Source organism: Pyrus communis, chromosome 13 (assembly GCF_963583255.1).
Source record: "Pyrus communis chromosome 13, drPyrComm1.1, whole genome shotgun sequence".
NCBI lineage: Eukaryota > Viridiplantae > Streptophyta > Magnoliopsida > Rosales > Rosaceae > Pyrus > Pyrus communis.
In genome coordinates, this window is record NC_084815.1 from 21065792 (window position 1) to 21088943 (window position 23152).

Consider the following 23152-nt stretch of genomic DNA (forward strand, 5'->3'; position numbering starts at 1 on the left):
TGTTTTATACACACACCACAATTTTATGAAAACATACCACATTAAAAAACTTTCTCAAAAATTCCAACTTTGTCCCTCGTTCTTCTGAAGCCACCCCACATCCCCACCCCAAAAAACAAAAAGCACGCCTGGTAGCCCTAATTCGACAACCAAATATATCTGATTACCTCCATAAACATTAGCTGGAAACTCCCATTTCGTTGGTTACAATCCAACACTTCAACTCACCAACCCGGATGCTCCTTTATACCTTTATCACCTTCGTCGTTGAAGTCATCATCCCGCATAGGCCACCCTGTTGTGGCCCCTCTTTGTCTCTCACTATCAAAGAAACATAAAAAAATAAAAAAAATAAAAAAAAATAAAAAAAAATAAAAAAAAAAGCGAGACGTTTCTTCTAAAGTATCAGATGCAAATGCAATAGAGAGAGAGAGAGAGAGAGAGAGAGAGAGAGAGAGAGAGAAATTACGACTGGTTGGGCCTTTTTGCCTCTTTGCATGAGGTGTAGCCGCTAGCAAGGAATAGTTAGGTGGCCAAGGTTTTCACTATCTACTAGCTTGAAATAAATAGTGGTAAAGGCGAAATTTAAGTGAAAAAATTAAGGTGTGGGGTGTGTCTTCATAAGATTGTGGGGTGTTAATAGAATTACTCATAAAAGGCTCCTAGCAAATATTTTGATTGGTGGTGATAAAATTTGATAAAGTATAGGCCATATATGGCATCTAATTAACCTGTTAATCGGATTTAAAAACTTAGCTAGTTATCGAAACTCTAACAAATAGATCACCAAAAATTTAGCAAGAAAAATATACCATATTTGGATTTTGGAATGCCAAAACCTGCCATCTGATCTCATGGCAGATCGCCACCTCATCACAAAATGTGTCGATGGGTGTGTATATGGGTCCCCTGCTACTTTGTTCTTTGTTTTAACAAAACGAACCGTTTCACTTAAATTATGTTTTTCATCCTAGGTCCAAATGACATCGTTTTGGCTTGGGTTCTGAAGAAAAAAAGGGATTTGCTAACCATCGTAGCGCCACAATAGCGCCACAATAGAGTAGCAGCAGTAGGCAGAGGAGCGGAATCTCGCTTCTAAGCTTGATTCCCGTCGCTCCTAGGCTTTATTTCCGGCGAGGGGAGGGGTGGCCGCCTCTCCCTGTTCCTCTGTAGCTTCACCTATGCATGAAATCAAATCCTAACCATGTCTAAATTATCGTCCTTACTTTAAATGAATCTGTGTGATCGTAAACGTGAATTTTCTGCGAGAAATAACACAAGAATATGTATACAAAGTACTAAATTAGATTTATGAATTTGTAAGTTTAGGGTCACAATCTCTGTTTACAAAACTTGAATCCTCTAATTCGATCTCTGAAGATGTAAAAAGTGTGTGTTGTTGATCCAAGAGTCGCAATGACTTGATCTTAAATGAATGGATGTCGTGAGGTTTTGGCTCTTGACAATGGAGGAACTGGCACGTGGAGGGATGTTTGGTGGTTCTTCACAAGTGTGGTGAAGAATAGATGGCTTTCTAAAGCTTCTAAGTGTTTGGCAATTTGGGGGTTTGGGAGATTCAGAGCTTTCTTTGTTTTGGAGCCTCCAACGGATAGATTTGGCCCTGGTTACGAGCTTGATTAATTGACTAAAGAACAAAGACATGATTTGTGGCTTGGTTTGTGATTTGAATCCACCAATTAATATTTGATTTAATTTAAATTAAAATCAAATAATTCTGTTTCGCCAAGCTTTGACACGTTCCCTCTTGATAACTCGTCCGGTTTTAATGAGTCACATGTCATGTCTGTGATTTGTGAGGCACATGGTTCATGCCACATAAGCCCTGACATGTCAAATTTAATATGTTCACCAAAATTTCGATTTTTACAGTGATAATGCAGCTATCTTTTTCCAAATGGTACATCTATGGCAGCAGCCTTAAACAAATGATTTGATCAACTGTTTCAATACAGGATATAGGCTATAGCCTCAATCTTTCAAAATAAATATGGAATAGCAACAGATCTGAGAGGATCTTTTTTATGTGCGGTTCCACCAGTAGATTCAGTCATGTCTAAATCCTCCCCACTTGCTCCACCAGGCAACGCCCAGTCGAACTTGTGCACTATATTTGCCAAGGCTATCTCATTGACAGCCATGGCAAACTGAATTCCCGGACAGACCCTCCTACCAGCACCAAATGGAATTAACTGAAAGTCATTCCCTTTATAATCTATCTCACTATTCAAGAACCTTGCTGGCTCAAACTCATCTGGTTTTTCATATAGTTTGGGATCTCTTCCAATTTTCCATGCATTGATCATAACGTGTGTCTTGGCTTTAATTTTGTAACCACCTATTTCCACATCTTGGGCTGCAATCCTGGGCACTAGTAATGGAACTGGTGGATGTAAGCGAAGAGTCTCCTTCATCACCGCCTTCAAGTAGTGCATTTCAATCAAATCATCTTCTGTTATGTGTTCTCCCTTTCGGACTATTTCTCTTACCTCATTCTGCAACTTTTTCATGACCCTAGGTGCCTTAAAAGCTCAGTCATTGCCCACTCCAGGACTGTATATGTGGTATCAGTGCCAGCAGCAAACTGCAACAGTTAATATTATTGATTAAGGTATTTGAAATACATATTCTTACATAGAGGAAGAATTGTGTTAGTTTTAATGGAAAAATAGCAGCAGGAGCATGACAACTTCTCCGATTTGACTTACTATATATCTTGTAACACTGAGATTTAACACTGAAGCTTTGGCTTTTCAGCAGTTTATTTATCTAATATATGTACTCATCAGTCTATTTAACAGCTTTCTAACAGAAACACAGAGTGAGAGAGAGATGATTACCAAGATGAGAGCCTTAATTCTAACTGTCTCAATAGGAAAACCTGCCAAGTTTTCTTTCTGAATTGCAAGCAAAATATCGACAGAATCCTGTTGGCCATCATCTCCACTCTTTGAACTTTGATCCATATGCTCTTGGACCACTTTATCTAAAAAGTCATCAAACTTCTTAGCCACCTTGTCGAACTTGGCTTCCAAACCGTTGACACGGCTCAACCAAGAAAGCCATGGGATATAGTCCCCAATGTTAGTAGTTCCCAATAACTCAGTGAACTCCCTCAAAAGTCCCTCAAACTTCATCCCACCTTCACCACTGTACTTCCTCCCCATAGCGACTCTACATACAACATCATTAGTAAGCCTCGCAAACATTTCGCTTAAATTCAAAACTGATGGTGATGACTTCATTATGTTGCTGATCAAGGTTTTGGTTTCCTCTTCTCTAACAAAGCGAAAAGAGCGAACCCTTTTGTTGCTCAAAAGATTTATGACACATATGTTGGAGTTTGTGGCCAAGTGGACAAATGTCCAAAATAACTTTCGGCTAAAGAAAGAAAGTTGGAACACATTTCCTTGTTTTGGGGAAGAAAAAAAGGAAAAGTAAAAGGAAAAAGTTTTGGTGTCTTAAACACCCGTGAGGGCTCATTTCGGTTTAAAAAGGAGAGTAGTAGAGAGCAAGGAAAAAATGAGAAAGAGGTGGAAAAGCATCCAAAGAGATGGTGAGAGCATTTGGCTCTACCATGGGCACGGGTGAGAGAAATCAAGAGAGCTAGAGTGAAAGATCTCTTGTGAAAGAACTCTTGGGATAGAGTGAGGCTCTTGGGAAAATTCTGTGAGTGGGTGTACAAGGGATATGGGATTGGGTTATGTCGATTTAACTCATGTGTAACTTGTACTGTTTTTCTCATAGTGAAGAGCAATATCTCTCCGAGAACGTAGGCAGGTTTTTGCCGAACCTCGTAAATTTCTCAGTGTCTTTATTTCTTGTATTTTATTTTGTTCAACTGTGTGTGATTTTGGTGAGGTTGTAATCTGAATCTCGGTTCCGCACTAACGAACGGGCCAAGGCACAACAACATACGCTTTTGACCTGCCTCCAATACTCACCATAAGGAGCAGATGAAACGTCTTTGTAGTTGTAGAGAAGCTTCTCAAAGTTGGTGGACTTGGGTGGGTCAGAAAATGTGAGGTCATGGGTTTTCATGATCTCGTGGGCAGCCTCAGCTGAAGAGACAACAAGAACTGGGACACTTCCAAAGTGGAGGAGCATGAGACGGCCATGACGTTGAGATAAGGCTTGAAGCGAGCGATGAGGGATCAAGCCTAGTTGGTGAAAGTTTCCAATGATAGGGAGCTTCGGTGGAGAAGGTGGTGTTGGGGTTTTGTTGGTGGTTATAGCGGAGGAGTATCGTCTGTATAGGAGGATAAGGGAAATGGCCAGCAGTGTGATGGCCAAAGGTTGCAAAAAGGAGGTTTCATTCTCCAGCATCATAGTCTTATTATTTAGGATAAGAAATTTATGGCCAGCACTGTGGGTGTGTTTGCTGCGCTTGTGTGTTTATATAAGGGTATAGATCATCCATGATTTCTCAAGCTTACACATGCATCGAAGAGTGCTGAAGTAACATAACGGCCACACAACCACGATATAATAACGACATGGTAAATGTAAAAAACTAATCAATCCAGCTAATTGCTCAAAAACTTGTATATTTGCAAGTTTCCAAATTGGTAGAACTTAAAAGCTCCTTGATTCATGGGTGGCCATGAGTTTTTGCTTGTGCAGTTGTTTTTCTGTTTTGGCCTGGAAGCATAGTTATTGTCCAACTCCAAAGCGACTGCAAACCCTTGGTCAAAAGATTGCCAGAAGGAGGATGTAACCACTGCATAAATAATGACACCTGCTACTTAGTACTACGGTTTAGTGGCACGTATTACTCTTACTCGTAAGTGAAAGCTTTTAAGTTTGATTATCGCCATAGATGAACTTGAACCACATTATTATGGGCGACCACATTATTATGGCTAGCCCAGTGTGAGATTTAATCCACTCCCCCACTCTCTTAGTGTAGATATTATTTCATGTGAATACAAATTGTTGTGTGTTAGCGCATCCGTTTTCTTGCTTGCTAGTGCTTTCGGTAAAAATGGAAAATAAGTGGAGGGAACATTATGATGGTCCATTACAAGAGGAGGAGACCCATAATTTTTAGGAAAATTAACGAAAAGTTCAAAAAAAATTTAGTTTTAATGAAACATGACAAATAAATGTGTTGTGAATAGTACCAAGAAAAGGTAAAAATTTGATTTTTCGTCATAAGTGAACAGTACCGTAAGTATTCCCTTAAAACTTCTTAAATTTTTTGGAGCTCTATTTGAATTTTGAATAGATAATCAGAGCCAATATGAGCCACATAAGAGTTGCTGGACTCTATGAGTTTGTTTCTTTCGTTTATCCTCTTCTTTCCTTATAAGGACTAGCAAAGATCATACCCTTTATGTGTAAGAAATATACCTTTTTTTTTCTCAAATATATATATATATATATAATTTTTTTTTTATTTTTTATGGTACGAGTTCCAGCAGACATCAGAAAGAGAGAGGGAGAGATAAGGAGTTTAGAGGGTAGTGATAGAGAGACATGGATGTGAAGTTAAAAAAAAAAAAAGCAAAAAGTTGTTTATACGAAATTACTATAATGCCCACTTTTTTTCTTTTCTAGCATTTTTTTAGTTAAGTATTAAAAGTTATAATTGTAATTTCATTGGTTTTTAGTTGACAAATTGAGTTCTATTAAGGTTTAGATTTAGATGTGTTAGAGCATCTCCAAATGAAATATCAAAATGTCCACATAAGCTATAACAGTAAAAAAAAAAATAGCCACTAATAATTTCCAACTAAAATGTCAAATCTTACATGGCATGACATAAATTAATAGCAAAAGGGTTGTTGTTAAATTTGACAACAGCTTCAAATGTTTTTTAATTAATTATTAAACAATTCTATTGATTTTTTATTAGTTTAATCATTTATTATAATAAATGTTGATTGTTGAATGTGCAATCTGTTCATATCCCTCTTTCTTTTTTGTTAATCAACAATAGAGTTGCGATAGAGAACGAAGGGCTCCTGGGATTGCTTCTGAAGCTATGGAGAGGCAAAACAGAGATATGAAATTTGGAAGAAAAAAAAATGAAATAAAAAAAGATTTAATTAATTGGTAAAAAAAATTGATGAATGTTTATGGAATATGTGTGTACAGAAATGGATGAGAAACCTTGTGAGTGGAGACAATTCATCTCTGATCACAGGAATACAAAAGATAGATCTTCTTTCCATCTTAGACAGAAAGAGAGCTCAGTGTTCAAACTGACAAGATTTTTTTTGTGTTTGGGTTTATATAGACGTTTGCTTGGTGATAGAAAAAGGGATCCCAAACACAACAAAAATTAAGAAAAAAAAAATGTAATAAAATAATAGTTTAATATAACATATCGGGTGGAGAATGAAACGTTAAAATAAATCAAATTGTCACGTAGGCTGTCAATTTTACTTAGTCCACTAGGTAAATTTTCTTGTGGAGAAAGACAAAGAAAACTGAAGTGCTTAAGGAAAGCAAAGAGTTAAACTTTTAAATTCGAAATTTCGTTGAAGATGCAAGAAAAATAAAAATCCAATCTAACACTACGTCCTAAACGACAACCTAATTTCGTAGAAGTTTATTGCGACAAATAAATATAAATAAACATTCTAGGGCAACCATAACTGCAAGGGGAACTTTTCGATGGATGACAAGATCGGTACATCTGGTCATGCTTACTCGGCTGCTCTTGCACCGCCGGGAAGTGTTTAGTCAAATTTGTGCACAAGATTTGCTAACACAAACTCATTGGGGCCATGGCAAACAAGGATCCAGGACAACCCCTTCTTCCAGCTCCAAAGGGATTAATTCAAAGTCATGCCTTTTGAAATCCACCGAAGAATTCAGAAACCTTCCTGGTTTAAACTCCTCTAGCTCATCCCACAATGAGGGGTCTCTTCCAATTGTCCAAGCATTGATATGACCATTGTTCTTGCTGCTATTGTTAGAATATGAGTATGATTGTTGGTGCTAGAAATCGGCTACATGTTGAATTCAATTTGATAGAATTGAACTATTGAGTTTGTACAACTACTAATTTTTCTCCTGTGCGTTTGATTTTAAGTACATGAGCTATTGTTGTTGCCAATTACCCGTGGCTTTATGTGGGTCTGATTGGTGAAATCTCTATGAAGACATTAATAAGTTGAGCGTTTGTCTAAGAGATATTAACGTTCGTAATTTTTCTTTTTGGGAAGTCTTTAACAATGACGATTTACATCGATGAATCTACAATGATAGATGGTCCATGGGAATCTGGAGTGATGGCAATCCGCACTGACATTTGATGGTGATCTTTTTGTTTCAGCTCATGGAATTCGTTGTAGCCACTGAAATTTCTATACTGAGACTAGTTGGATTTAGTATAGAAAGTTAAAGGCCTTTCCATTTGAAATCTTTAACTGTAACAACCCGTCCCAGAATTTACGAAACAAAAGGGCTTTTTGGTAATTTCACACTCAAGGGAGATATTTTTCTTATTGTTTTGTCTTTTATGGAATTGGTTGGTGAGCCACGTGGGGCTCACCCTTGAGTTTTTGTCCCCTGGTCTCTTTCCTTTCTCCTCTCCCCTCCCCATGACTCACCCTCTCACTCTTAGACCATTCTCTCTCAGCTTTTACCCTCCATCTCTGCAACCCTTTTCCTCAAGCCGCCTACTTCGGCGAGTTCCTCTAGCAACTCCCACCACCATTTGGACCTCCCCACCATGACATCTGATGGCTGAGGCTCATCCTTCTCTCTCTTCCAGCGAATCCTCGCCTTCTTCGACGATGGTGAGTTTTGAAAACCCTCCCAAACTTCCTAGAGTTTTTATTAGAGCATGATTAGGATGTTTTTAAGTGGTTTGAGTGTTGTGGAATACAACTATACTCGGGAAAACTATTACCCAGATTCCAGTAAAGATCGAAGGTTTGCAGGCATTTCCCAGTCATCTTCCGACCACGGCTGGCCACGATATAGGTATATTTCGATTCCTTATTTTTTGGGCTTCAATTGGGTATTTTGGATTGCATGATTTGGTTACGTTTTGAGCTCGATCGGAGTTTGGGAAACTTCGGCCAAAATTCAGCCTTCTTCTTTGCTAAGGTCCAGTGACCTGCGAGTGTAACGGGCTAAACTCGACCCAAGGTAGCCCAGCCCTAACTAAACCGGCCTAAACCTTTGGGCCATATAATCCAATCCAATAAAAAAAAACTAAGCCCAAGCCCTAAACCCACTACCCGGCCCAAACCTTGGGCCTTTGTGACCCAAGCCCAAATTAGTACCCAACCCAGGTTCAACCCAATAACCTAACCCTTGGGCCATGTAATTGGCCCAAACCCAAAGCCAAATCTACTACCCATTAACTATAACTCTTTGGCCCAATAACCTTAACCTAAGTCCAAAACCCAATAACTGGCTCGACCCAATAACCTGGATTCGACCCGACCCGCTAACCCGTTGACTTTAACCGGTCAACGTTGACTTTTGGGTTGACTTTTTTGGGTTTCGGTCGGGACCCCTCCTAGGCTAATTTCGACATCCTGAATCCGTTTATGATGTATGTTTTTTGAAATTCAATCATTATGGTAGAGTTTTATTAATTGGTACCTTTATGTGTTTAGGTGCAATTGTTTAGGGCGTTTTCATCCTCTCTTGTTTGCACAGCTCTTCGACGGCGGAATACCTGTAAGTGGACTCCTTCTAAATTGCATATTTTACTATTAGAAATGTATACATGAAAAACATGATTTAGTGATTATGTTTTATGAAATGTTTATAAGTAAAATAGATTTACACTTTATGAGATATCAAGCTTCACTGAGAATATTTTGGAATACCATACTTTATCAATTTTTACGTTCTTTATAGTATATATGATGGATGACTATATACTATGAATATGTTTTAAGATATGATGTTTGAGCTATTAAGCTCCGTAGAGATATATACATATACTTTGGAAAGATTATGTTCAATGATTTTTGTGCTTATCTAGTGGTCATTGTTTTGCCTACGGGTGATGATACTTATATATGGCTTTAGCCGGGCGTAGGTTGGTGGCTTCGACCGAAATATACTTATATTGGCTTCGGCATGGGAGATGTAGTGCCTACGGGTGGAAGGTCCTACCTACAAGCGTATGTTCTGCCTACGGGCGTATGATCTGCCTACGAGTGAATGACCTGCCTTCAGGCGATACTGATACCACTATTTAGCACACTATATACAATATATATTTTATTGAAAGGTTTTATGGCATGCTAGGGTTTTCGGAAAACCTATTACATACTATACTATGGAGTTTTAATAAACTTTGGGGGTTAGTACGTTGTTGAATAACTGTTTCAGTATTACTTATATATCAATTTGGTCCAATCATGTTTTATTTTGCACCCCCTCAGGACTTAGATTCGAGGCGTACAATCCCGGCGACAAGGCACTCCCGCATCAGCATTTTCAAGTCCTGTCGGTGTAGGACCCATTCCTTTATTCTTTCAAATTTTATAGTATTTCCTTTCTAGTCTCTTGGTTTAGTTGTATGCTCTGAACACGTTCCTCAATTGCATATTCATTTTTTTTTAATTTATAATATTTTATTTATATTCATTGTTCTCATGCATCTTATTATGGCTTCGTTACCTTCAGGTGTCGACCCTAGTGTTTGGAGGATATCAAGGTCGGGCGTATCATTAACCATACCTTATTAAACTTTTAATCTTTTCATCTTCAAATCCCCGAGTAAGTAAACGCATTCATGTATCCGGTTTGCAACCGAAACTGTAATTCAACTATTATGCTAGAAATAAGAACAGATTTGTGGTTCAACCATCATATCAGCTGGTCTCTAAAGTTTTAAGAAAAAAAAATACATTAACTAACTAGCACTTTAATCGAAGTTATCATCCCCAATTTAGTCAAACCCATGAGATAACGTGTAGCTGCCTTTAGAATTTGACCAACACACCATCACAGATCGGAACAATGAGTTCTGTTGTTGCACAAAATTAGTGAAGACTTTGGAACAATGTAAAGTGTCAAGTTTGTAACCTTCGCTCGGTTGCTCCGGTATCTAGTAAGGATAAATATGTAAAGAGATAGAGATAGGGAAGCAAACACAAGATGTACGTGGTTCACCCTAAGTTTGGCTACGTCCATGACGTAGAGGAGTTCTCATTAATAGTGAAGGGTTTACAAAAATATATAGGTGCAAGCATAATGATCATTAGTGAGTTCTAATAACTAGTTTAAGTACAATAATGACATTAGGGATTCATTGTAGGAGAATGGTCTTCGTTTATAGTTGAGGAGAGCATCCAACTTTTATCCGCGGTCGATGTGGGACTTTATGAGCTTTATTCTGAGGTTGACATGTGTTGTGCTATGATTGGCCTCCTGGTTAGAGGGAAACTCTTGTGCTTTGGCAGGGGTGCCTTAGCATGAACCCCTCAGTGGATCTTTGAATGTATGAAGTTGACCGGTGCTTAGCAATTTCAGGATTTGTATGTAAAACTGCAACAATCTTGAGACAATTTTAATACTTAAGATCAACACACAAACACAATTGAACCCACCAACAACAACGACAAGCCAATAATTGCATAAATCAACAGTCTTGTGCATACGAAACAAGAAACCCCAAAATCTTAGGGTTACAGATTTCAGAGAATCATAAATAATGCACAGATCAAACACACTGAGCAGAAAGAAACGAAAGAATCAACAAAACCTAATGCACAAAGGCGATCAAGAACTCATCAATTCAACCAACGAAAAAACTATCAATAAATCACTAACAATCCAGTATGAAAAATAAAAAATCCAATACACAACCGGAGAAGACAAAAAACTGATGACCGGAGATGTCACCGAACACAGATCACAAACGGAGATGAGTAGCGAAAGCATGAAGGATCGTCAACCGGAGGCATGAGCCACTCTCGGCGAAGATACCATGACAACAATGTAATTGAGAGCTAAGTAAACAAGAGAGAGAAAGTAAAGAGGGAAAGTTTGCTAAAACTGAATATTCTCTTTCATTCAACCTGTGTAGAATAATTACAACTGTTGGTATTTATACATTAGTAAAACACCTCTCTACTAACTATCTAAGACCACTACCAATAATACATAGACACTTGTCATAATCCTACACAGTCATAATCTCATCAACTCTACCAACACCCTCTTGCAAAAGTTACCATTTTGTATGTAAGTTCTCCACCTTTTTCATGTTCTAGTTGTTGGGTTTATTGTAATTTTATAATGTGGGTTCTTTTTCTTGATGTTAACTTACCACTTTGTATGTAAATTCTCCACTTTTTTTCATGTTGTAATTATTAGGTTTGTTTTATTTTAATGTTTTTAGTGTTTTCTAATGTGGATTGTTCTTGTTGTTGATGTTGATCATCGGAGGAGTACTGCCACTCGGATGCAGGGTGACAGTGAAGATTACGAGTTGAAGCAAATGAGGGATGTGGCTGCTGCCAAAAAGAGATGGGAAGCTCTGGTATGGTGCTCGATTCCTACGCAATTCGAAGACCGAAAAACAAAACGACTTTTTGTGTAATTGTGTTTAAGTGAGCTACTTAATGGGAATTTGAGAAAAGAAAGTAAAATTGTTTTAGTTCAACTATTTTGTTTTTGGAGGTTGTATAATTTGTTCTGCGCATGCTAAATTTGAAAATATTGTCTTATAACAGGTATGTCAGAAAAACCTTTTCTGGGTTCAAGGAGGTGTAGAGGCTGCTGAAGAAGAGGTAGTGGTGGTTTCAGTGTTTAGATATTCTTTTTTGTAATTTTTATTTCTAAGTATATTTTCTTTTTCGGTGCTTTTGTTGTGAACCAAACTGAAAAAGTCTGTTGATGTAGTGAGTCTCATCTTATGTGGGAGCAGGATCTTGCCAGAGAAGGCCCTCTGCCATTTAAGTTTGCTGGAATTGGTGGGCTTTTAGAATTCCTTGGGTAACTATCTGGTCTTGCTCGCTTTTCGTTATAATTGGTAACCACGTTGTAGTGATGCATATTAAAATACAATTTGAAGACAGTTCTTATACAGATTTATTTCCCAATCCCCAATCCACAGTTGGACAGATCAGCAAAGAGCTGCAGCTGCCAAAGAAAATTGGAGTTGCCGATTAGTGTTCTCTGCCCGGCTGGTACTTATTCCCTTTAATGTGTTTGCTAAAATGGCCTGCTTTTTAGTCACCTCACTTTCAAGCACCTAATCTCAATTTGAATGATTTTTTAGGCACAGGTCGGAGTCATTCTCCTTGCCGATGCCTTATTTCTTGGTGCTCAGCAATTAGGACGTTATCTTCAGGATATACGATCACTCTGAGGTTAAACACATGTACTTGAAGTACTTGATTGTATATCAAGATACAACATTTTGCAGTACTGGTTCACCATAGATAACAGATTTGCCTCAGAAAGAAGATTGTATCCTCCATATCAACCATATATCACTCCGTTCTCATTAGTGTTCCACGCTTTTCAATGAAGTGGATCTATTCATGATTTACCCTGTGTGTGTTCTGTATGAGAAGTTGAGCAGTGACTGAGCCAGCAAATTTTGTCGGGCAGTTATGCCTTGCAAAACAAGTTCTAGTCTAGTACTGGTTGTTTTAACTCTCGTAAAGGTTTTATGGCCTAGCAATTTATACATTCTGTGAATTCTGCTATTCATTATTTTCTTTTATGAATCAATATATGTTGCACAGAACTTGAATAAATTCTTACGCATGCCGCGGCAAGCAGGGAATCATCTTGTTCTTCCTTGCATTGCCTTTAAAGCTGTGCTCCCAACTGCATAAATTATGGAACCATTTACTATGTAGATTTTGATTTATCCCTTGTGGAGCTATGAAATTATAGTTGTTCTTTGAAACCGACCTTGACATTGCATTTAGACACCAATCAGGGTAAAGGAGGGGAAAACGGGAAGGAAAATCATATATCATAGAGAAAAAAGGTAAGTACAATTTATTCCATTTACTTTAGGAGTCTCCATCTGAGATATTGGCCAAGGACAATGCGTGAATCTTCTCGTCTTTTATATGAAATCAGATGCAGTTCGATGATACATAGGTTATCATGTGGCTTATTGATGATTTCTTGTCTCAGGGAAACCGTGGTCTGGCGACAACAATCAGATCGGCTATCCTGTGCATTGTGATACCAAAAACTTCTGCCAGGTCCAAATCTTTAGATGTAGTACCTGGAGGAAGCTCCCAATCAAAGCTATGCAGAAGTTGAGCTAGAGCAAGCTCAGTGGTTGCTGTTCCGAACGTAATACCTGGACAAACTCTTCTACCAGCCCCGAAAGGTAAAAGCTCATAATGCTGCCCCTTGAAGTCTATAGTGCTACCCATGAATCTTTCTGGTTCAAACGTTTCTGGATTTTCCCAAGATTCCGGATCCCTCCCTATTGCCCAGGCATTGACAAAAATTCTTGTTTTGGCTGGAATATCATACCCATCAATGCTTACATCTTCCATGGATTCTCTAGGGACTAGTACTGGAGCAGGTGGATGCAATCTAAATATCTCTTTGATGACAGCTTTCAGGTAGTCCAGCTGAGGCAGATCACTCTCTAACACGACTCTTCTTTCTCCGACAACTCCTCGTACTTCTGCTTGCGCTCTTCCCAGTACTTTGGGGTTCATCAAAAGCTCTGTCATTCCCCAATCGAGGGTGATGAAAGTTGTGTCAGTTCCTGCAGCAAACATGTCCTGCAGCAGCAGCAGTTCACCACGTATTGTTAGTTTCTTTGCAAACAGCTAAGAGAAATTCATATTTAAAGTAATAAGGGATATCTCGGCTATTGAATATAAATTTAAGCGTCCATGAGTCTACACTGACCAAGATAATAGCCTTGACATTATCCATGGTGAGAGGTATTTCAGCAGATTCGCTTTTCTGTACGTCAAGTAAAACATCTACGAGATCCTTGTGCTTCTCTTTTTCTCTGTTGGGATTGAGATGATCAGTCACCATCTGGTCGAAAAGTTCATCAAAGCGCCGGAAGGTCTCTTTAAGTCTCGATTTCATTCCTGTTAAGCTGTGTATAAACTCCATGGAAGGGAAGAAATCTCCAATAGAAAATCCTCCAAGCAATTCCTGGTATTCCTCGAGCATCTTTTGGAACCCATGCCGATCATAGTCTCCACCTTCTGAAAAACCCCTTCCAAATGCTACTCGACAGAGAACATCATTTGCATACAATCCAAGTATCTTGGTCAGATTGGTGGTGCCCGGATAAGACTCTGCAACCCGACAAACCAGACGAGCAACTTCTTCTTCTCTAACATGGCTATAAGATTGCACACGTTTGGCACTTAGTAGCTCAAGTACGCAAATCTTACGGATATGCCTCCAATAAGCGCTGTAAGGGGAGAAGGCAATATCTGTGCAATTATAGAAGAGGTGTTTGGCAGAAAAGATTTGTGGACGGCTTGATAGTGCAAGGTCATGGGTTTTCAGTACTTCCTTGGCTACTCTAGCCGATGAAACCACCACAGTTGGGATCTCACCAAGTTGTAAGTAAATTAGCGGACCATACTTCTCTGCCAAGCTGCGAAGAGATATGTGAGGTTTGTTTCTGAGCAGGTGAAGGTTACCGATGACAGGCAGCTTCGGAGGGCTTGGTGGAAGTTTGAGTTTTCTTTTCCCTGACTTATCCTTAAAGATAAACTTGAGCAACAATATGAGGAAACTGAATCCAAGTACCAAAGACGGTTCCTTTACCAAATGAAGAAGAGCCATTGGAAACCAAAATTCAGTGCCTCGGAGTTTTTCTTAGTTTCTGGTATGGCTCCCCTCTTGCCGTAATCAATTTAAATATACTGAGACTTGCTTTTGGTGGCACTGGGACCTACCACTCATCACATTTTTCACCTTGTTTTCTAACGAATATGGCAAAAAATTCCTTATCTTCTTTTCTGTTTGGCAGTTATAGTAAAGGATGCTAACACGCTGTGGTTCTGAAAATAATTGACAGAGAAACATGCAGAACTATATTTGAGCTCCACAGAAAGAATCTCAAAGATCTTTGATATTTATTTGGTATGTCACACGTGGATTGATAAGCATGCCTTTAGCGGTGACGTTGCAGTTAGTGCCTATCATAATCTCAGTGCACGCACATACTAATTACCACACACATCATTATCCTTATGGAAACGAGGTATTCCACAGGACAGCTTCTCTCAGGAAATACTGGCTTCTATGATAGTGTGAGATTTGAATGATTCAACGTTCATCGAAGAGGAAATAATCATAACAAAAGGAATACAAGGCGATGTATAGGACATCTGTAAGACATATGTTTTCAAATTGTTGATGGCCACTGGATCGATATAATGAGCTAAAACTTTATAGTTTCGTCTAAAATATGTCATTTGTAAGAGGAAATAAGAGTCACGGAATAGCAAATTTGGTTGAATTGTTGCAGCTAATCTAGAATACCGCACTAGAAAAGCTTACGTTCATATTTGTCTATTCCATCGCAAATTTCATTTTCCTTAGCAGATGTGCCATAGATTGCTCCATTTGTATATTCCAACGCAAATTTCATTTTCCTTGCCTTGCTTCTATTTTCTTTTCCTTTGACTTACTTAGTTATTGGTTTCTATGTCATCTTTTATTTTCTTTGAAATAATCATAACAAAAAGAATACAAGGCGATGTAGAGGACATTTGCAAGACATAAGTTTTCAAATTGTTGACGACCACTGGATCAATATCATGAGCTAAAACTTTACAGTTCTTCGTCTAAAATATGCCGTCAGTAACAGGAAATAAAAGTCACGTAATATGCAACTTTGGTTGAATTGTTGCAGCCAATTTAGAATACTGCACTACAAAAGCTTACGTTCGTATTTGTAGGTTTTCAAATTGCTATCGAACTCAGTTGGAAAGGGATAGGCAGATAGTTATAGACAAAAGGCTTGCGCGGAGTGTGCAGCTGCGTTCCAAGGGTTGGAGGGTGGTTGGGTGTTAACAGGTCCTTAGTGCAATGTAATTAGTCATTATCCAAGAATGTTCTCTTTGTAATTTACCTCATATAGGACTCTTGTTAATAATGTACTATAAAACTCGTATATGATGATGAATGAAAGAAAGCAAATGAAAACAAAAATAAAATGCTAATTAGGTCATCCCATTATACCATTTTAGGATCATCCATCATCCAAATGAAAACAAAAATAAAATGCTAATTGCTAAAAAGCTTACATATATATATATATACGTAAGTTTTCAAATTGTTGAAGATCACTGCATATGATGAGCTAAAACTTTGTAGTTATTGGTCTTGCTCGCTTTTCGTTATAATTGGTAACTACGTTGTGGTGATGCATATTAAAATACAATTTGAAGACAGTTCTTATACAGATTTATTTCCCAATCCCCAGTCCACAGTTGGACAGATCAGCAAAGAGCTGCAGCACGTATTAGTGTTCTCTGCCCGGCTGGTACTTATTCCCTTTAACGTGTTTACTAAAATGGCCTGCTTTTTAGTCACCTAACTTTCAAGCACCTAATCTCAATTTGAATGATTTTTAGGCACAGGTCGGAGTTATTCTCCTTGCCGATGCCTTATTTCTTGGTGCTCAGCAATTAGGACGTTATCTTCAGGTTAAACACATGTACTTGAAGTACTTGATTGTATATCAAGATACAACATTTTGCAGTACTGGTTCACCATAGATACAGATTTGCCAAGGATAACAATTTTGGAAGCCACAGTGCCTCAGAAAGAAGATTGTATCCTCCGTATCAACCATATATCACTCCGTTCTCATTAGTGTTCCATGCTTTTCAATGAAGTGGATCTATTCATGATTTACCCTGTGTGTGTTCTGTATGAGAAGTAGAGCAGTGACTGAGCCAGCAAATTTTGTCGGGCAGTTATGCCTTGCAAAACAAGTTCTAGTCTAGTACTAGTTGTTTTAACTCTTGTAAAGGTTTTATGGCCTAGCAATGCATACATCCTGTGAATTCTGCTATTCGTTATTTTCTTTTATGAATCAATATATATTGCACAAAACTTGAATAAATTCTTACGCATGCCACGGCAAGCAGGGAATCATCTTGTTCTTCCTTGCATTGCCTTTAAAGCTGTGCTCCCAAATGCATAAATTATGGAACCATTTACTATGTAGATTTTGATTTTGCCCTTGTGGGGCTATGAAATTATAGTTGTTCTTTGAAACCGACCTTGACATTGCATTTAGACACCAATCAGGGTAAAGGAGGGCAAAACGGGAAGGAAAATCATATCCCACAGAGAAAAAAGTTAAGTGTAATTTATTCCATTTACTTTTGGAGTCTGTATCTGAGATATTGGCTAAGGACAATGCGTGAATCTTCTCGTCTTTTATATGAAATCAGATGCAGTTCGATGATACATAGATTATCAGGTTGCTTATTGATGATTTCTTGACTCAGGGAAACCGTGGTCTGGCGACAACAATCAGATTGTCTATCCTGTGCATTGTGATACCAAAAACTTCTGCCAGGTCCAAATCTTTGGCGGTAGTACCCGGAGGAAGCTCCCAATCAAAGCTATGCAAAAGTTGAGCTAGAGCAAGCTCAATGGTTGCTGTTCCGAACGTAATAGCTGGACAACCTCTTCTACCAGCCCCAAAAGGTAAAAGCTCATAATCCTGCCCCTTGAAGTCTATAGTGCTACCTATGAATCTTTCTGGTTCAAACGTTTCTGGATTTTCCCAAGATTCCGGGTCCCTCCCTATTGCCCAGGCATTGACAAAAATTCTTGTTTTGGCTGGAATATCATACCCATCAATGCTTACATCTTCCATGGATTCTCTAGGGACTAGTACTGGAGCAGGTGGATGCAATCTAAGTATCTCTTTGATGACAGCTTTCAGGTAGTCCAGCTGAGGCAGATCGCTCTCTAACACGACTCTTCTTTCTCCGACAACTCCTCGTACTTCTGCTTGCGCTCTTCCCAGTACTTTGGGGTTCATCAAAAGCTCTGTCATTCCCCAATCGAGGGTGATGAAAGTTGTGTCAGTTCCTGCAGCAAACATGTCCTGCAGCAGCAGCAGTTCACCTCGTATTGTTAGTTTCTTTGCAAACAGCTAAGAGAAATTCATATTTAAAGTAATAAGGGATATCTCGGCTATTGAATATACATTTAAGCATCCATGAGTCTACACTGACCAAGATAATAGCCTTGACATTATCCATGGTGAGACGTATTTCAGCAGAATCGCTCTTCTGTACGTCAAGTAAAACATCCACGAGATCCTTGTGCTTCTCTTTTTCTCTATTGGGATTGAGATGATCAGTCACCATCTGGTCGAAAAGTTCATCAAAGCGCCGGAAGGTCTCTTGAAGTCTCGATTTCATTCCTGTTAAGCTGTGTATAAACTCCATGGAAGGGAAGAAATCTCCAATAGAAAATCCTCCAAGCAGTTCCTGGTATTCCTCAAGCATCTTTTGGAACCCATGCCGATCATAGTCTCCACCTTCTGAAAAACCCCTTCCAAATGCTACTCGACAGAGAACATCATTTGCATACAGTCCAAGTATCTTGGTCAGATTGGTGGTGCCCGGATAAGACTCTGCAACCCGACAAACCAGACGAGCAACTTCTTCTTCTCTAACATGGCTATAAGATTGCACACGTTTGACACTTAGTAGCTCAAGTATGCAAATCTTACGGATATGCCTCCAATAGGCGCTGTAAGGGGAGAAGACAACATCTGTGCAATTATAGAAGAGGTGTTTGGCAGAAAAGATTTGTGGACGGCTTGATAGCGCAAGGTCATGGGTTTTCAGTACTTCCTTGGCTACTCTAGCCGATGAAACCACCACAGTTGGGATCTCACCAAGTTGTAAGTAAATCAGTGGACCGTACTTCTCTGCCAAGCCGCGAAGAGATATGTGAGGTTTGTTTCTGAGCTGGTGAAGGTTACCAATGACAGGCAGCTTCGGAGGGCTTGGTGGAAGTTTGAGTTTTCTTTTCCCTGACTTATCCTTAAAGAAAAACTTGAGCAACAATATGAGGAAACTGAATGCAAGAACCAAAGAGGGTTCCTTTAGCAATTGAAGAAGAGCCATTGGTAACCAAAATTCAGTGCCTCGGAGTTTTTCTTTGGCTTCTGGTATGGCTCCCCTGTTGCAATCAATTTAAATAGACTGAGACTTGCCTTTGGTGGCACTGGCACCTAGTAGTCATCAGTCGGCAAGGAAGCCACCTCAATTATTTTGTACCATTCAGATTTTCCACCTTGTTTTCTAACAAATATGCCATAAAAATCCTTATCTTCTTTTCTGTTTGGCAGTGATAGTTACGGATGATGATACTATGTGGTCCTGAAAGTAAGTGGCAGATAGGGAATGTCACATCCCGGCCAGGCCCATCACATTTCAGGCTCGACTCCACCATAGCACGATATTATCTTTTTTTGGGTCCCGACTACGCCCTCACGGTTTTGTTTCTGGGAACTCACACAAAAACTTCACAATGGGTCACCCATCATGGGATTGCTCTCGCGCTACTCGCTTAACTTCGAAGTTCCCATGGAACCCAAAGCTAGTGAGCTCCCAAAAGGCATCGTGCTAGGTAGAGGTGAGAATATGTAGAGATGAGAATATACATATAAAGCTTATAGGATCCACTCCCATGGGCGATGTGGAATCTTACAATCCACACCCTTTAAGAACCCGATGTTCTCATCGGTACACATCTGGTCAGGGATTGGCTCTGATACCAAATTGTCACATCCTGGTCTGGACCCCCACCACATCCCAGGCTCGATTCCACCGTAGCATGATATTGTCCGTTTTGGACCCTAACCACGTCTTCACAGTTTTGTTTTTAGGAACTCATACAAGAACTTCCCAGTGGGTTATCCATCATGGGATTGCTCTCGCGCGCTACTCGCTTAACTTCGGAGTTCCTATGGAATTCGAAGCCAATAAGCTCTCAAAATGTCTCGTGCTAGGTAGAGATGGGAACATACATAAAAGGTTTACAAGATCTACTCCTATGGACGATATGGGATCTTATAGAGAAACATGCTGAACTATTATTAATCTTTTCCACACACATATGGAATAGTAACGGGGAAACAAAATATTCCACAGGGTAACTGCTCTCAGGAAATACTGGCTTCCGTGATAGTGTGAGAATTGAATGATTCAACGTTCATCGATATAGTCACATCAGAATAAATACATTTGGTGTGCACTAGTGCACGTTCTGTCTATATGTTCGAAGACTTGTTTTACAATGCCCGTTCAAAGTTCTTAGTCCATTAATTGTCCTTTCTGGTAGAGACACTTGGTGCACACGAGATGACAATCAAGGTTCGGAATAATGAATACCGTGTGATGTTTGTCCCACCCTTGGTGCGGTCAATTTGTGTCAACAAGGGAGCTTTCCCTCTTACACATAAACTGTAAGTGGTTTCTTAAACTCTTTCTGTTACACCATTTTCATTTACAAATGCAACACTTTTATCCAGCAAAAGGAAGATTGTGCAGGTGTTTCCCCCTCTTTAGTGTTTCTTTTACTGTTTCGTTTTTCAATCTACAGGATATGAGAGATTCCAACTGGGGACTTTCTTCCAACGTTGGGAAGAGAAATACCAATCGACCAAGAGCTAGGATGTTTTGCTGGCTTTGGTTTTGAGTTTTACCCTCTCTAAAATTTAGGAAAGGTATACCATTATTGTTACTGCAGGTACCCCGCAATCTTCTGATGAAAGCACTCAAAACCTAACCCTACGGTCCCTACCTAGATTATCTTCCCTACTCTACTCTAGTCCATGAGATAACAAAGCTGTCCTTTTCCTGTTGTGATGTTCTCATGAACATATGATTGAACTTGGCTTTTAGGCAAAACGAACGGCCATGGATAACAAACCCTTCTAGGAAATACCCTGAGTTAAAATTCCCAAAGCAAAACACAGTCAAGAAACTTACATTCACATGCATAATATTTAGCACTGCATGTTGTGCTATGTTATTTTGGCAATAGCGGCAGACAACGCTAACATAATAGGCGACGGTAGTAGGCTTAGAGCCTTAGACATGAAATACGAAGGCCATTACATGTACATAGACAGTTAGGAATATGGAATAGCAACAGCTTCGAGGGGATATACTGGATTCAGTCATGTCTAAACCCTCCCCACTTGCTCCACCGGGCAATGCCCAATTGAACTTGTGCACGATATTTGCCGGACCAATCTCATTAACAGGTATTGCAAACTGAATTCCCGGGCAGAGGATCATTTGTATAGGAGGAATAGGAAAATGGTCACAGGCGTGAAGGAAAAAAGGTTGCAAAAAGTTAGAGGTTTCATGCAGTTCTAGCATTTGTAGAAGATATCTTAGCATCTTAATCTTCTATCTGAATCTCTGATAAGTGTTTGTACTAGGAAACGTAAAGAAATTGTGTCTGCGTTTGTTGTTCAAATAAAGATCTGAATTCTAGGTACTGAGCGGATAGGATCATCACATAAGGAATCAACGTAAAGTCGAAGAGTGCGTACGGTATCACAGCCCGGTAAATGCGTAGGTTGTAGCTTTCATTGATTTTTCTTAACCACATCATTTCTAAGACAATAGGAACATCAAAACTTTTCCAACTTGCTGGCATTGACCTTGTAACTCCATTATTTGTCTCACAAGATTGTAGAAAAATCAGACATCGATGAATTTTATGAAACGTAGGACTTTCAGTTTTGCTTGGATTTGTAGACATACAACTCTAAGTAGGTTTCAGATTTCATGATCTTACGAATCTCCATCTTTGGGCCTCCAAAGTAGATATCATCGACATCTTCACACGCTCAGCCTTCCAAACTAAAAATGGAACGACTACTAATCATGTAGTTTGATTAGAGAAACTATTTGAAGGTGTACGTGGTTACACCGTTGAGAATTCGTATCTTAAAACAGACTGTAACTTCGTCCACAATAGGTGAAGCTATTACACTACGATCCTTTTTATGTTTACGTCAAAGTCTAATTTCTGTTTCTCAGAAGACTGCTGGTTTTGAAAGTTCTTACGTTGTCGGACAAAATTTTGTGCCGAATAGGTCATTGATGTTCGGTCTGTTGAACTGTTACCTTGTGTTCGGTTGATCGTTTCCGAATACTGATGCTTTTGTTTTGAGTTTTCCTACCTATTCGGCAAAAATCTGCCGAATACAGTTCAAAAGTTATGTTGGATATTCGCGTACCTTCTTTTTTTCACACTAGTTGCAGGAGAAATATAGTTTGAAAGAACATTATCATCTACGTGCGCACACATAGTCTTAACCCACAAAAAACTAAAAAATTACAGACAACCTTTTGCTACTTTCTTTGATTAGTTAGGACAAATTTGGATCCACATACAAGTCATGAGTCAATTTTGTTTTTTTTCCCAGCACGTCAATTCAAAGATATTTCGGAACACTAACAAAATCTTCCTGGGTCACCATGGTCAAGAGCAGGCCTGCAGATTCTTGTCAGATAAAGAAACGAACACTAATTTAACTTTGGGTAAGAAGATATGAATCTATTACAATCGCATACAACATTTTTAAAACAAAAAACTTTCGTATCTCATTTACTATTTTATTTCAATATAGTACCTCCATTACATTTTCTATTCATTGATCCGTTAAGAGCTGACGTGGCGGCCAAATGTATGTCATGTGGCAAATATTTTTTTATTCGTTTAAAATATTATAATAATTTACCTTATTTATTAAAAAAATAAAAATAAATAAAAAAAACCCAACTTCCCCCGACCTACCTCCCCCGCAACCCCCACCCCTACCTCCCCTGTAACCCCCCACCTTCTCCCTCTCCTCCATCTCCTCCCTCTTCACCTCCCCGACCTTCATCCCCTCCCTTCACCACTAAAACCTCAACTTCTCCCTCTCTGTCACTTTCCCTAACTGCGGACAGGAATTGAAGGCTTGGAGTCTTTGTCCATAGTGGTTTGTGGCCATCGTCAACCTTTGAGCACAACACTGGCTCGTTCCACTCCAACGTATGGGCACGGGGGATCGACGAAACATAGTGCATGACGTCGAGGCCAAAATTTGAGGCGAGCCGTGGATTTTGAGAATCGAAAAGCATGAGGAAGTGGTGTCAGCTTCGTCATCTAATCAGAGGGAGCAGGGATTGAGTGAGAGAGATAA

General features: G+C 39.2%; 3 protein-coding genes and 1 pseudogene across 3 annotated transcripts; 1 reads left to right on the forward strand and 3 right to left on the reverse strand.

Annotated features, from left to right (window-relative positions):
* Nucleotides 1-1893: 1893 nt before the first annotated feature.
* Nucleotides 1894-4415, reverse strand: LOC137713850 (cytochrome P450 736A117-like; annotated as a pseudogene).
* A 6291-nt stretch (nt 4416-10706) lies between these two features.
* Nucleotides 10707-13671, forward strand: LOC137712517 (rhodanese-like domain-containing protein 11, chloroplastic). The gene is made up of 8 exons (XM_068451591.1): nt 10707-11485; nt 11679-11735; nt 11873-11940; nt 12062-12134; nt 12227-12417; nt 12888-12949; nt 13102-13303; nt 13538-13671. Exons 1-5 carry the CDS (start codon nt 11354-11356, stop codon nt 12314-12316), a joined length of 420 nt encoding a protein of 139 aa, XP_068307692.1. The 5' UTR covers nt 10707-11353; the 3' UTR covers nt 12317-12417; nt 12888-12949; nt 13102-13303; nt 13538-13671.
* Nucleotides 12959-14866, reverse strand: LOC137712514 (cytochrome P450 71AP13-like). The gene is made up of 2 exons (XM_068451589.1): nt 13840-14866; nt 12959-13709 (listed from the first exon to the last, which is right to left on the reverse strand). Exons 1-2 carry the CDS (start codon nt 14740-14742, stop codon nt 13098-13100), a joined length of 1515 nt encoding a protein of 504 aa, XP_068307690.1. The 5' UTR covers nt 14743-14866; the 3' UTR covers nt 12959-13097.
* Nucleotides 14867-17274: 2408 nt separating this feature from the next.
* LOC137713646 (cytochrome P450 71AP13) lies at nt 17275-19114 on the reverse strand. The gene is made up of 2 exons (XM_068452971.1): nt 18165-19114; nt 17275-18034 (listed from the first exon to the last, which is right to left on the reverse strand). Exons 1-2 carry the CDS (start codon nt 19065-19067, stop codon nt 17423-17425), a joined length of 1515 nt encoding a protein of 504 aa, XP_068309072.1. The 5' UTR covers nt 19068-19114; the 3' UTR covers nt 17275-17422.
* Between the last annotated feature and the right edge of the window lie 4038 nt (nt 19115-23152).